The following is a 16,359-nucleotide window of genomic DNA, read 5'->3' as shown; positions in this document are numbered from 1 at the left end:
TGAGTTGATTCAGATTGTTTTCAAAGAGAGAGGCAGAGAGAGAGAGAGAGAGAGAGAGAGAGAGAGAGAGAGAGAGAGAGAGAGAGAGAGAGAGAGAGAGAGAGAGAGAGAATACTCTATATCCTCAGTCACATCAACTGCTGGAGAAAACACCAGCACCTGACCAGGTAGTGAACAAAAATGGAAAGGAGTTTGTGCATCTCTTTCAAACCTTAGGCTTGTATTTTCTTAATGGCAGGATTACAGGGAATTCTTTGGGAAGGTTCACCTACTGCTCAGCTCTTGGGACCAGTGTTGTCGACTATGCAATCTCAGACTTGGACCCCCCCCCCCCCCCCCCCCCCCCCTATTAGTGCATTGATTGTTAGATCACAGCCACCATTGTCCGACCACTGCCAGATGAATGTCTTTTTTTAAAGACTTCTCCACCCAAAGACCACACAAACAGAGCTCTGTACACTGATTCATCGAAATAAAACATACAGATGGGTGCCTGACAGCGCGACACACTTCAACACAGCATTGCACTGCGCAGAAATGACCTTTCAAGTGCATTCAGCCCAAACCTTCCTGACTTAAATTTGTCTGTGAATAAATTAAATGAGATCTATCGTAAAGCAGCCACAAAAGCAAATTTATTCAAATGAGAAAACAGTTTTTATTTCAAAACCTCAAAAAGAGAAATGGTTTGATGCTGAATGTAATCTCACAAGGAGAAAAAGGTAGATCTTAAACAAATAGAAAACATCACCAACCACAGGATAGACACATTCCGCAACACAATTGTGAAACATTGAAAAAAATACAAAAACAAAACCTAAGATGGAAGAACCAGAAAGATGATTTTGAAACTCTATGGAATAATACCATCAGAAGACCTTACTTTAAATCCCACAAAATATGCAAGAAAAACTCAGCTCCCTAGAACACACAATTAAAAACATCCAGAACCCAATTGACTACCAAATTACACACGCTGTACTTTTGAAGAAAATACAAAGCCTTAAACTTGGAAAGGCATGTGGCCCTGACAGCATCAGGAATGAAATGCTGAAACACACTACTCCTGAGCTGCAGGATGCCTCATCAAAACTATTCAACCTGCTTTTGGAGAGTGGCTACTTCCCTGATATTTGGAACCAGTGGCTCATATATAAAAAAGGTGACAAATTAGACCCTAATAACTATAGCGGAATATGTGTCACCAGTAACATGGGGAAACTGTTCTGCTGTATTCTCAATGACCAAATACAGACCTTCCTCATACAACATAAAGCTCTCAGCAAAACACTAATTGGCTTCCTACCCAAATACAGAACAACAGACCACATACACACATTACACACACTAATAAACCAGCATGTTCATCAGAAAAGCAGAGGGAAAGTATTTGCATGTTTTGTTGATTTTAAGAATGCTTTTGAGTCCATATGGCATGATGGATTATATTACAATACACACAAAAGCGGCACTGGAGGTAAAGTATATGACACCATAAAATCTATTTACTTGAACAACACATGTAAACTCAGCAAAAAAAGAAACGTCCCTTTTTCAGGACCCTGTCTTTCAAAGATAATTCGTAAAAATCGAAATAACCTCACAGATCTTCATTGTAAAGGGTTTAAACACTGTTTCCCATGCTTGTTCAATGAACCATAAACAATTAATGAGTAGCACCTGTGGAACGGTCGTTAAGACACTAACAGCTTACAGACGGTAGGCAATTAAGGTCGCAGTTATGAAAACTTAGGACCCTAAAAAGGCCTTTCTACTGACTCTGAAAAACACCAAAAGAAAGATGCCCAGGGTCCCTGCTCATTTGCGTGAACATGCCTTAGGCATGCTGCAAGGAGGCATGAGGACTGCAGATGTGGCCAGGGCAATAAATTTCAATGTCCGTACTGTGAGACGCCTAAGACAGCACTACAGGGAGACAGGACGGACAGCTGATCGTCCTCGCAGTGGCATACCCACGTGTAACAACACCTGCACAGGATCGGTACATCCGAACATCACACCTGCGGGACAGGTACAGGATTGCAACAACAACTGCCCGAGTTACACCAGGAATGCACAATCTCTCAATCAGTGCTCAGACTGTCCGCAATAGGCTGAGAGAGGCTGGACTGAGGGCTTGTAGGCCTGTTGTAAGGCAGGTCCTCACCAGACATCACCGGCAACAAAGTCGCCTATGGGCACAAACCCACCGTCGCTGGACCAGACGGGACTGGCAAAAAGTGCTCTTCATTGACGAGTCGCGGTTTTGTCTCACAAGGGGTGATGGTCAGATTTGCGTTTATCGTCGAAGGAATGAGCGTTACACCGAGGCCTGTACTCTGGAGCGGGATCGATTTGGAGGTGGAGGGTCCGTCATGGTCTGGGGCGGTGTGTCACAGCATCATCGGACTGAGCTTGTTGTCATTGCAGGCAATCTCAACGCTGTGCGTTACAGGGAAGACATCCTCCTCCCTCATGTGGTACCCTTCCTGCAGGCTCATCCTGACATGACCCTCCAGCATGACAATGCCACCAGCCATACTGCTCGTTCTGTGTGTGATTTCCTGCATGACAGGATTGTCAGTGTTCTGCCATGGCCAGCAAAGAGCCCGGATCTCAATTCCATTGAGCACGTCTGGGACCTGTTGGATCGGAGGGTGAGGGCCAGGGCCATTCCCCCCAGAAATGTCCGGGAACTTGCAGGTGCCTTGGTGGAAGAGTGGGGTAACATCTCACAGCAAGAACTGGCAAATCTGTTGCTGTCCATGAGGAGGAGATGCACTGCAGTACTTAATGCAGCTGGTGGCCACACCAGATACTGACTGTTACTTTTGATTTTGACTCCCTCTTTGTTCAGGGACACATTATTCCATTTCTGTTAGTCACATGTCTGGAGAACTTGTTCAGTTTATGTCTCAGTTGTTGAATCTTGTTATGTTCATACAAATATTTGCACATGTTGAGTTTGCTGAAAATAAACGCAGTTGACAGTGAGAGGATGTTTCTTTTTTTGCTGAGTTTAGTATTAAACTGAACAATAAAAGAACAACATTTTTTGCACAAGGGCGTGCGACAAGGGTGCAGTTTAAGTTCAACCCTGTTCAACATCTACATCAAGGAACTAGCAGTGTTGTTGGACCGATCTGCAGCCCCTGGATTCACCCTCAAAGATGAGGAGCCCAGATTTCTGCTCTACGCAGATTACCTCATCCTACTGTCACCAACAGAGCAAGGTCTACAGGAACAACTGCACATTCTTTGGGAATACAGCAGACACTCTTTTAAATTAGGAAATAACAAGGTTGAACTACCTGGGACTAAAAATCAGTGCTTCTGGTGGATTTGGTCTGGCAGTGAATGCACTAAAAGAAAGAAGTCCGCAAAACATTTTACTTCATAAAAAGAACATTCTCAAAAATGTATATTCCTATCCAAATCTAATGCAAAATATTCAATATTGTAATTTTACCAATTGCACTATATGGAATCGAGGTTTGGGGTCCAATCTGTAATTACGATGATAAGAATTGGAAGAAAAACTATAGAAAATCTACATACAGAATTATGCAGAATTATCCTAAATATCCCAAAGAAAGTACCAAATAATGCATGCAAAGTGGAATTCGGAAGATTCCCTTAATATAAAAAAGAACCCATTCATTTTAGCACCATATTGAAATGAAGCCCCAAAACATCCTTACAATTCAAAGCATTGAAAACCCAAGAGCTGAACCTTGAAAAGAGTCCCCTTTGTCAGCTGTTAAAAAAACTAAACAACCTTAATATGTAAACACACAGGGAAATCAATCAAATTGTTACAGGAATTAAAATATCTCTGCTCTGTCAGAGATACAAAACAGAGACAGATCCTGACCAAATACAGGTTCAGTGACAACCAACTAGCTATACAAAAAGAGACACAAAACGACATGGCTACCCAAAGAGGAGTGTCTATGTGGTCACGCACGTCAGGGGAAGTAGACACAGAGATGTACTTCTTCCTCTACTGTGAGAAATACTTCCAAATAACACAATCTTTTAAAAATAAATATCTAAAGCAGGAAGTACCAGTGACTCGCTCAATACGGAAGTGGTCAGATGACGCAGATGCTAAGCTACAGGACTGTTTTGCTAGCACAGACTGGAATATGTTCCGGGATTCATCCAATGGCATTGAGGAGTATACCACATCAGTCACCGGCTTCATCAATAAGTGCATCGATGACGTCGTCCCCACATTGATCGTACGTACATATCCCAACCAGAAGCCATGGATTACAGGCAACATCTGCACTGAGCTAAAGGGTAAAAAAGCTGCCGCTTCAAGGAGCGGGACTCTAACCCGGACATTTATAAGAAATTAGAGGTTGACCGATTAATCGGAATGGCCGATTAATTAGGGCCGATTTCAAGTTTTCATAACAATCGGTAATCGTCATTTTTGGACACCGATTGTGGCCGATTACATTGCACCCCACGAGGAGACTGCATGGCAGGCTGACTACCTGTTACGCGAGCTCAGCAAGAAGCCAAGGTAAGTTGCTAGCTAGCATTAAACTTATCTTATAAAAAACATTCAATCTTAACATAATCACTAGTTAACTACACATGGTTGATGATATTACTAGTTTATCTAGCTTGTCCTGGGTTGCATATAATCGATGCGGTGCCTGTTAATTTATCATCGAATCACAGCCTACTTCGCCAAACGGGTGATGATTTAACAAGCGCATTTGCGAAAAAAGCACTGTCGTTGCACCAATGTGAACCTAACCATAAACATCAATGTCTTTCTTTAAAATCAATACACAAATATATATTTTTAAACCTGCATATTTAGTTAATATTGCCTGCTAACATGAATTTCTTTTAACTAGGGAAATTGTGTCACTTCTCTTGCGTTCCGTGCAAGCAGGGTATATGCAGCAGTTTGGGCCGCATGGCTCGTTGCGAACTGTGTGAAGACCATTTCTTCCTAACAAAGACCCTAATAAATATGCCAGAATTGTACATAATTATGACATAACATTGAAGGTTGTGCAATGTAACAGCAATATTTAGACTTAGGGATGCCACCCGCTAGATAAAATACGGAACGGTTCCGTATTTCACTGAAAGAATAAACGCTTTGTTTTCGAAATGATAGATTCCGGATTTGACCATATTAACGACCTAAGGCTCGTATTTCTGTGTGTTATTATGTTATAATTAAGTCTATGATTTGATATTTGATAGAGCAGTCTGACTGAGCGGTGGTAGGCAGCAGCAGGCTCGTAAGCATTCATTCAAACAGCACTTTCGTGCATTTGCCAACAGATCTTCGCTGTGCTTCAAGCATTGAGCTGTTTATTACTTCAAGCCTATCAACTCCGGAGATTAGGCTGGTGTAACCGATGTGAAAAGGCTAGCTAGTTAGTGGGGTGCGTGCTAATAGCGTTTCAATCGGTGACATCACTCGCTCTGAGACCATGAAGTAGTTGTTTCCCTTGCCCTGCAAGGGCCGCGGCTTTTGTGGAGCGATGGGTAACGATGCTTCGAGGGTGGCTGTTGTCGATGTGTCCCTGGTTCGAGCCCAGGTAGGGGCGAGGAGAGTGACGGAAGCTATACTGTTACACTGGCAATACTATGGTGCCTATAAGAACATCCAATAATCAAAGGTATATAAAATACAAATGGTATAGAGAGAAATAGTCCTAAAATTCCTATAATAACTACAGCCTAAAACTTCTTACCTGGGAAAATTGAAGACTCATGTTAAAAGGAACCACCAGCTATCATATGTTCTTATGTTCTGAGCAAGGAACTTAAACGTTAGCTTTTTTACATGGCACATAATGCACTTTTACTTTCTTCTCCAACATTTAGTTTTTGCACTATTTAAACCAAACTGAACATGTTTCATTATTTATTTGAGGCTAAATGGATTTTATTGATGTATTATATTAAGTTAAAATAAAAGTGTTCATTCCGAATTGTTGTAATTGTCATTATTACAAATAAATAAATAAATAATGGACCGATTAATCGGTATTGGCTTTTTTTGGTCCTCCAATAATCGGTATCGGCGTTGAAAAATCATAATCGGTCGACTTCTATAAGAAATCTCGCTATGCCCTCTGGAGAACCATCAAACAGGCAAAGCATCAATACAGGACTAAGATTGAATCCTACTACACCGGCTCCGACACTCGTCAGATGTGGCAAGGCTTGCAAACTATTACGGACTACAAAGGGAAGCCAAGTCGCGAGCTGCCCAGTGACACGAGCCTACCATATGAGCTAAATTACTTCTATTTGTGCTTCAAGGCAAGCAACACTGAAGCATGCATGAGAGCACCAGCTGTTCCGGACGACTGTGTGATCGTGCTCGCTGTAGCCGATGTGAGTAAGACCTTTAAACAGGTCACAAGGCCGCAGGGCCAGACGGATTACCAGGACGTGTATTCTGTGCCCAAGAACAGCAAGGTAACCTGCCTAAATGACTAAATGACTACTACTCACGTCTGTAGCCATGAAGTGCTTTGAAAGGCTGGTCATGGCTCACATCAACACCATTATCCCAGAAACCCTAGACCCACTCCAATTTGCATATCGCCCCAACAGATCCACAGACGACGCAATCTCTATTGTACTCCACACTGCCCTTTCCCACCTGGACAAAAGGAACACCTACGTGAGAATGCTGTTCATTGACTACAGCTCAGCGTTCAACACCATAGTGCCCTTAAAGCACATCACAAAGCTAAGGACCCTGGGACTAAACCCCTCCCTCTGCACCTAAATCCTGGACTTCCTGACGAGCCGCCCCCAGGTGGTAAGGGTAGGCAACAAAAGGAGGAGGGGCGTGGACTACAGGAAAAGGAGGGCCGAGCACGCCCCCATTCTTATCGACGGGTTGTAGTGGAGCAGGTTGAGAGCTTCCAGTTCCTTGGTGTCCACATCACCAACAAACTATCATGGTCCAAACACACCAAGACAGTTGTGAAGAAGGCCCGACAACACCTATTCCCCATCAGTAGACTGAAAAGATTTGGCATGGGTCCTCAAATAGTTCTACAGCTGCACCATCAAGAGCATCCTGACTGGTTGCATCACCGCCTGGTATGGCAACCGCTCGGCCTCCGACCGCAATGCGCAACAGAGGGTAGTGCTTAAGGCCCAGTACATCACTGGGGCCAAGCTTCCTGCCATCCAGGACCTCTATTATAAAAATAAAAAAATGTTTTATTTAACCTTTATTTAACTAGGCAAGTCAGTTAAGAACAAATTGTTATTTGCTATGACGGCCTACCCCGGCCAAACCCTAACCCGGTCGACGCTGGGCCAATTGTGTGCCACCCTATGGGACTCCCAATCACGGCTGGTTGTGATACAGCCTCGAATCGAACCAGGGTCTGTAGTGATAAAGGCCTCTAGCACTGAGATGCAGTGCCTTAGACCGCTGCGCCACTTGAGAACCCTATACCAGGCAATATCTGAGGAAGGCCATAAAAACTGCCAAAGACTCCAGCCACCCTAGTCATAGACTGTTCTCTCAGCTACCGCACGGCAAGCGGTACCGGAGCGCCAAGTCTAGGTCCAAAAGGCTTCTTAACAGCTTCTACCCCCAAGCCGTAAGACTGCTGAACAGCTAATCAAATGACTATCTGGACTATTTGCAGTGACCCCCCCTTTTTTATGCTGCTACTCGCTGTTACTATCTATGCATAGTCACTTTACTCCTACCTACATGTACACTACCGTTCAAAAGTTTGGGGTCACTTAGAAATGTCCTTGTTTTTGAAAGAAAAGCACATTTTTTGTCCATTAAAATAACATCAAATTGATCAGAAATACAGTGTAGACATTGTTAAGGTTGTAAATGACTATTGTAGCTGGAAACGGCCGATTTTTTATGGAATATCTACATAGGCGTACAGAGGCCCATTATCAGCAACCATCACTCCTGTGTTCCAATGGCACGTTGTGTTAGCTAATCCAAGTTTATCATTTTAAAAGGCTAATTGATCATTAGAAAACCATTTTGCAATTATGTTAGTACAGCTGAAAACTGTTGTGCTGATGTTCTTAACTCTTATTTTTCTTAAAACTACATTGTTGGTTAAGGGCTTGGAAGTAAGCATTTCACGGTAAGGACTACTACACATGTTGTATTCGGCACGTGACAAATACAATTTGATTTGATTTTATTGATCTCAATTCCCAACTTCTATGCATTTACTAATGACATAAAGCTGGTAATTATTCTGGGTGTGGAAGAAAGCGCAAATATTACTGCCAGATATTTATATTATAGCCTGAGGGACATCCAATGACCATTAATTCCCTGAAGTATGTACATTGTAAATAACTTGGTCATTACTCTTCATTACTTGGTCAATCTCTTCATTCAAAGACTCAATCATGGACACTCTGACTGGCAGTTGTGGCTGCTTTGTGTGATGTATTGTTGTCTCTACCTTCTTGCCCTTTGTGCTGTTGTCTGTGCTCAATAATGATTGTAACATGTTGTGCTGCTACCATGCTGTTGTTATGTTGTGTTGCTACCATGCTGTGTTGTCATGTGTTGCTGCCTCACTATGTTGTTTTTAGGTCTCTCTTTATGTAGTGTTGTGTTGTCTCTCTTGTTGTGATGTGTGTTTTGTCCTATATTTATATTGTATTTATTTTTTATTTTTAATCCCAGGCCTCCATCCCCACAGGAGGCCTTTTGCCTTTTGGTAGGCTGTCATTGTAAATAACAATTTGTTCTTAACTGACTTGCCTAGTTAAATAAAGGTTAAATAAAAAATAAAATAAATAATACACAGTGTAACCATCATCCATGTACATTAGCTATTATTATTATTATTTTTTATAATCTTATTTTTAATTAATTCAAAATTTCAACCGAAGATTACACAATAAAACAGCAGTAGTGTTGTACCTGTATACATGATTGTATGTACTATTATTATTACTACTGATATTAACTGTATTTCATTATCCTCACTGCATTGTACTGTATTTACTGAAATGCTGTACCACTATACTGCTTTGGCAATATCTACAAATTGTATTTCATGCCAATAAAGCAATCTGAATTTGAGAGAGCGAGAGAGACAGACAGAGAGAGAGGGAGAGGGGCTTCTTTCTGAGGTCATGGAGACATGACCTCAGAAAGAATTCAATGAAAAGGTAAAAGATTAAAGGAGTAGTAAAGTTGAAAGCAAGTGCACGGGAGCTGCACATACAAAAGGAGCAAAGAGAGATGGAAAGAAAGGACCCAGAGAGCAATGCTGTTTAGGTCAGAATTAAAACAGTCTCCATCTAGAATCCATACCCAATTCTCAGCACCAACACCACTAAACAGACATTTTGCAACCAGGGAGGCGATCTCCAAACTACTTAGTAGGGATCCTTCCATCCAGCCGACCACAAAGTGCCTTTAGCCCTCTGAGCCAAGCACAGCCTCCTCAGCCAGACATGCAAGCAGATGACATAGCCTGGGCCGTCAATGTCAGCAAAGAACATTCCCAGCCTGACAAGCCAAACACAGACAGAACCCTTACTGCCGTGAGCCTCCCAGGCCCGTCCAAAAACAGTGTACTGTACCTCCTCCACTCCATAATGGACCTGATAGAGTCTAATCAATAATCCAAACTCCCGCCTGCCTCAGACAAACTGTCAAGAGTGAACCTGCAAGTAAGCATTTCATTGTACTGTGTACATATGACAAATAAACTTGACAACAAAGACAAGAGATTCCTCTTCAGCTTGTACTGTATGTGGAGGCTGTCTGTCAGTAGAGAACAGAGCACACTGATCCACCTGCCATGCCGAGGCCAGGAGAACTGCTTTAGAGTGCTGCCCTGCGTCTTTTCTTGTTGTTTTGCCGTTTTACTTCTGGGTCAGTGGTTCACCATGAAAGGAAACACTACTCACAAGAGTAAAGCCACCCAGTATTTATGAAAAGGTTCCTCCCTCACAGGGAAAGTGTTATGATATATTTGGGTGGCATCCTGAGGAACATAATTGCCTAAAAGACAATGAATAGTCCCAGTATTACTGTGAATATACCCTTTAAAATAATATGTCCATGTTACCCATCTTACCACTGATTATCAGCAATGAGGAGAATAGATGATTTTATTATTTGAAGCTTTTGTTCCTGTCTATGTTAGTACAATCAGCATTGTTTTTATTGACCTATTATGAACAGCTCTTTAGTTCTTCTGTATGTGGTCAACTGGGCACTGAACACATACAGTTAAATCTAATACTGTAATTACATATTTATTAACTATGTTTTAGTGGATTTATGATGTTTATGTTATGTTGGGCAGTGTATGTGAAGTGTGGTAGTCAGGACAGATGCTGATATTTGCATGTCTTGGCCGGGGCTGGAACCTGTAGGGATATACAGGTTTCCTAAAAACATAACCTATTCTCCTCAGTGAACCTTGAGGAAGATTTGCCTACGTTGATCACATGATCCAATCTGTCACATGATCCAGATTAAAGTCTCCTCATAATCCAAGAAACATGTCAGCATGTATTGTGTGTTGGACATAGCATTGATAATCTAATTTGGTGGAAAATTGAAGATTTTGAGAAACCACATGTGCATAACTCTTCATTAGGTGTAGCCTAATGTGCTGCATGTCTTCTCAAATGAGTCTGCAGCTGCTTATCTGATAAGAGAGCATATGGCCTTAAGGTAACCTCATGATTCCAGTATTTAACTGGAAGGCTGTGAAAGAGAGACTTCTCTGTGTGCACTTTCTTCTCTGTGTCCATCTCAAGGGCATCATGGTTTCCAAGACATGCAAATTACCAATCAATTGCAAGTTATGTTACTGGCTCAGAAGCAGCTCTGTCAGTGAGACTCATAGCTGACTGGCCTTGTCATCCCACATTGGATTTTAACGCACTGTTGCTTTTGACATGGAAACGTTGCTTTTCTCAGAATGCAGGCCTACATCGCAGCTGATAGGAATATTTATGACCTGCTTGTAAGCGCCGTCCTCTGCACCGTTCCTACGAAACAGGGTTATATGCGCATGGATCTGTCTGGGTCCAGATCGTGGGATGATACCGGTGGCCTAGAGAAGTATCAAAGCGCCAGGAAACTAACGGTGAATGCCAGCCAGGTTTTTTTGTGAGGATGGTGTTGTTGATGATGATGATAAAGTAACATTATTTATAGGTCTAGACTGTTTTGCCAAATAATAATGATGACTTTGTATAATTTATTATAATCGTAAAGGCATCAGGATGCTGAGGGTGAGATGAAAACAACTTGGTAAAAAGGCACTATGTGCAAGAAGCACCAAATAATAACGGGACATAGCCTACCCATTCCTCGTAGTGCTTACTGCCATTCTGCAATATATCTTCAAACTGTATGATGCAGTTAGCCACGAAATCGTCATATCCAATTGGCGCGTCGTGAAACACCGACAGTTCGATTTTCCTTCCGTCATGCACCTCCGTAACGAACTCGTCGTTCCACGCAGGGCTGTTGGTTTTCTGTTTGGTGGAGGTTTGGCCCACACGCGAGTCATCCACGTTTAGTGCGATGTAGGTGTCTAGGAGAAAAGTCTGGGTTTTTGGGCCAACCGCATGCCTGAGAGACCAAGCCGTCGGTTTCAAGTCCAACGCCTCACAAATCTTGATCTTCAATAACCCATTGAAAACCACCATTGCGGTGATGTAATCCTCTTCAATGGGCTTTGGAACAAGAATGGTTGTTTACAATATATTCCTTTAACCCAGCCACTTCAACGGGTCATAAATAATTTAGCCTAGTTTTATGTAGCGTTTGAATCCTCAAATTAAGACCACGGATTGAATGGTTTTTCCAAGAGGTTGTGACTTGAATATAACGGGAAAATGCCGTTCCGTGTCACTCTATCACACACGTACCAATCGGATGCTTATCAGTCGTTTTGAAACAGTCCAGAGACAGTAAATGTTCTTGTTTTTGCTCTCTAACAGTTTCGGTTTTCACAATGATAATCCACATTTGGGTTTTAACCAGACAAAGCCTTTCTTTTGAATATAATTAATACACGTATTGAGAAGCGTATACGCAGGAAAAATATGACCATGCAGCAGTTGGGATATCAACAGCCTACCCAAACCGCAACCCGACAGAGCAAAATCTATCAAAGATATCTATCCTCGGCAACTCCACTAGGCTCTGGAAACACTCGTATTCCACTGTTGGAAGATAGGGCGACTCCTGCCTCCTTGCAGTGCATTTGGGATGTTTCCCAAACAGGCTACTCGAGTTGTGAATAGCTCAAGCAATGTATAGTTGCAGGTCGACTCTAGGTTGTGGTTTTCTTGGTTTCTGTTCGCTCCTTATCCTCCCAGGATGTTCTCTCGCCGTTGCTGTTCTTGGTTTCCTGCAGACCTACCTCTTCTCCCCCCCGACCGTCTAAACGCTGCTGCAGGAAATGCGCAAAACACGTCAGTTTCTCGGCGCGCCGCGTCTTGTCTATGCCAGATGGGGGAGTGCGACGCAACAGTCAGTGTAGGCGAGCCGACCAGGCTGTCAGGACATAGGCGCATCCCAAGTGCTCAAGTGATAGACACTGGGATATTATTTTCTGGAGTAGGCCTACTCATTCCATTTCGGGAACATATCGGGGAAATACTGTTATAAACAGGGACTATTGCATCAATACATACATACGGAAAAGGGGTGGATCATCGGGGTGGTTCGGTATGTCTGGTATTTGCAACATATGATTATTTTAGCTTACTTTATATAAAACTGACCGTTGCACCTGGAATACACCCATAGCTATAACAACAATACGTTATCTATTTTTCAAAACCATATCGTCGCGGATGCTTATGATGACCATAAGATTACATGAATGACAATACACACGGTTTTAGCATTGGGTAAACCATAGGAAATTAAATTATTGTGGATTTCTTTGCGACCTGATTAATAATCCATAAAATGTGAAGAGAGACCACATTTTCCTAATATCTACATTTAAATGTATCCATAAATAAAGCGTGTTTGACCCAACAGTGCATCCCTATTGTCTGGCCTATAACATCAAACGTCTAATTTATCGACCTTGACACAAGAAAAGCAATGTAAAAAAGCAATGTGGTGCTATGGTTGATACAGGCCAGGCAAAGTTTGCAACCACATATCACTGAGGTTTGTGTGGAAATTCCCTTCAGTGTTGCACGTCTGTCTGCTACAAATGCACCACATTTAGGCTGCATTTGCAGTGCACGCTGGCGTTTCATTTTTTAGTGTATGGCTCCACCATGTGGAAGCAATGAGGTGTCTGCACAGTTAGGCCAATGTAAGAATAGTGGAACATTTAATTCACTATGACAACTAGGCTTGGCTACATCAATATTGTAACAGCACACAAACTCAGAGAACAACAGCTGCCTATACAGTGTAATCGGAAAGTATTCAGACCCCTTCCCTTTTTCCACATTTTGTTACATTACAGCCTTGTTCTAAAATGGATTACATTCATGTTTTACCTCATCAGTCTACATACAGTACACCATCATGACGAAACGAAAACAGTTTTTTAGCATTTTTTTTTTAGATAAAAAACAGAAATACCTTATTTACACAAGAATTCAGACCCTTTGCTATGAGACTCGAAATTGAGTTCAGGTGCATCCTGTTTCCATTGATCATCCTTGAGATGTTTCTACAACTTTTTTGGAATCCACCTGTGGTAAATTCAATTGATTGGACATGATTTGGGAAGGCACACACCTGTCTATATAAAAAGGTCCCACAGTTGACAGTGCATGTCAGAGCAAAAACCAAGCCACGAGGTCGAAGGAATTGTCCGTAGAACTCCGAGACAGGATTGTGTTGAGGCACAGATCTGGGAAAGGGTACCAAAAAATGTCTGCAGCATTGAAGGTCCCCAAGAACACAGTGGCCTCCATCATTCTTAAATGGAAGAAATTTGGAACCACCAAGACTCTTCCTAGAGCTGGCCGCCCGGCCAAACTGAGCAATAGGGGGAGAATGGCTGTCGTCAGGGAGGTGACCAAGAACCCGATGGTCACTCTGACAGAGCTCCAGAGTTCCTCTGTGGAGATGGGAGAACATTCCAGAAGGACAACCATCTCTGCAGCACTCCACCAATCAGGCCTTTATGGTAGAATGGCCAGATAGAGAGATGAGAGATGAAACCAAGATTGAACTCTTTGGCCTGAATGTCAAGCGTCACGTCTGGAGGAAACCTGGAACCATCCCCACGGTGAAGCATGGTGGTGGCAGCATCTTGCAGAGCGGGTGTTTTTCAGCAGCAGGGACTGGGAGACTAGTCAGGATCGAGGAAAAGATGAACCGAGCAAAGTACAGAGAGACCCTTGATGAAAACCTGCTCCAGAGCTCTCAGGACCCCAGACTTGGGCTAAGGTTCACCTCACCTTTTTTGTATGCTATTTTAATATATGAGAATTAACCAATGATATCAGGCCACACCTGGCCATGATTACAGACACCTGTGTGTCTTTTGACACTATATAAATGAGTCATCCCGCAGTGTTTGTCATTATACCCTGATGAAGACAGCTTGTCTGTCGAAACGTTGGAGAGAGAGAGGATCTGCAGATAAGAATGGAATAACTTCCCTAAATACAGGTGTGCCAAGCTTGTACCATCATACCCAAGAAGACTCAAGGCTGTAATCACTGCCAAAGGTGCTTCAACAAAGTACTGAGTAAAGGGTCTGAATACTTATGTAAATGTGATATTTCAGATTTTTTATTTTTATAAATTTGCTAAAATTTCGAAAAACCTGTTTTTGCTTTGTCATTATGGGGTATTGTGTTCAGATTGATAAACGATTTAATACATTTTAGAATAAGGCTGTAACCTAACAAAATGTGGAAAAAGTCAAGGGGTCTGAATCCTTTCCAAAGACACTGTATCATCAGTTGAAACGTCTTTCCCTACCTACCCTATACCCTACCTGCTACCCTACCGTTCTTCTGTGAGCTGCTCCATGCCCCAACCATGAGAGCTGCATGCTCTTGCTGCCTTCAGATGATATTCCAAAACTAGGCTATGTGTGTTATTATTTTAGGCAAGTCAGTTAAGAACAAATTATTATGTACAATGACGACCTAACCCGTAACTACATAATTGATAAATTGTATACCTCCACTACACTACTTTGATACACATCAGTGGGGCTTAAGAAGCCAGTATACACAATGCCCACTGAAAAAGAAGTGGGTATATGGTCTGGTGCAATGTTCCGTCTAAACTGCATGCGCCGGCGCGCAGTAGCCCTTAGGCTTAAGACTAGGGGGCAGTATTTTCGTTTTTGGCTAAAAAACGTACCCATTTGAAACTGCCTATTTCTCAGCCCCCGAAACTAGAATATGCATATAATTGTCAGATTAGGATAGAAAACACTCTAAAGTTTCCAAAACGGTCTTAATATTGTCTGTGAGTTAAACAGAACTGATATTGCAGGCGAAAACCGGAGGAAAATCCAATCAGGAAGTCCCTCTTTTTTGAAACCTCTCTGTTCTTATGCATGCCTAACGTGCATTTAAAGGGATATCAACCAGATTCCTTTTTCTATGGCTTCCCTAAGGTGTCAACAGTCATTAGACAAAGTTTCAGGCTTTTATGTTGTGCGCAAAAGGGAAAGGCAGCCATTGTTACTCCCGGTCCTAGTGAAAAGCCAACTGTCCCGGTTGATATATTATCGAATAGATATTTGAAAAACACCCTGAGGGTGGATTATAAAAAACGTTTGACATGTTTCTGTGGACATTATGGATATAATTTGGAATTTTTGTCTGTGTTGTCGTGACCGCTCTTTCCGGTGGATTCCTGGGCATAACGCACCAAACTAACGGAGGTATTTGGATATAAAAAATATCTTTATGGAACAAAAGGAACATTTGTTGTCTAACTGGGAGTCTCGTGAGTGAAAACATCCGAAGATCATCAAAGGTAAACGATTAATTTGATTGCTTTTCTGATTTTCGTGACCAAGTTACCTGATGCTAAGTGTATTTATTGTTTTGTCGAGCGATCGATAAACTTACACAAACGCTTGTATTGCTTTCGCTGTAAAGCATAATTTCAAAATCTGAGACGACAGGTGGATTAACAAAAGGCTAAGCTGTGTTTTGCAATATTGCACTTGTGATTTCATGAATATGAATATTTTCTAGTAATATTATTTACCTGTGGCGCTATGCTATTCAGCGTTGCTGATGACAATTATCCCGGATCCGGGATGGGTGGTTCAGAAAGGTTAACCAATCATAGCTGCAGTAGGCCTATAGGCAAATAGACCATTTCCATATATGGATCTGCGCCATTTACTTTGAACTGGTACGCCG

General features: G+C 42.2%; 1 protein-coding gene across 1 annotated transcript in view; it reads right to left on the bottom strand.

The window, feature by feature from the left end:
- Positions 1 to 12,100, bottom strand: part of LOC120029376 (protein kinase C epsilon type-like) — a 128,281-nt gene extending 116,181 nt beyond the window's left edge. Inside the window, exon 1 of the mRNA XM_038974602.1 lies at positions 11,338 to 12,100. Coding sequence (XP_038830530.1) covers positions 11,338 to 11,685 — 348 coding nt within the window. The 5' untranslated portion in view covers positions 11,686 to 12,100. The remainder of the gene's footprint in view (positions 1 to 11,337) is intronic.
- Between the last annotated feature and the right edge of the window lie 4,259 nt (positions 12,101 to 16,359).

This window comes from Salvelinus namaycush, chromosome 35 (genome assembly GCF_016432855.1).
Source record: "Salvelinus namaycush isolate Seneca chromosome 35, SaNama_1.0, whole genome shotgun sequence".
NCBI classification, from domain to species: domain Eukaryota; kingdom Metazoa; phylum Chordata; class Actinopteri; order Salmoniformes; family Salmonidae; genus Salvelinus; species Salvelinus namaycush.
Note: the sequence above shows the minus strand (reverse complement) of the source record. Positions and strands in the feature narration are given on the sequence as shown.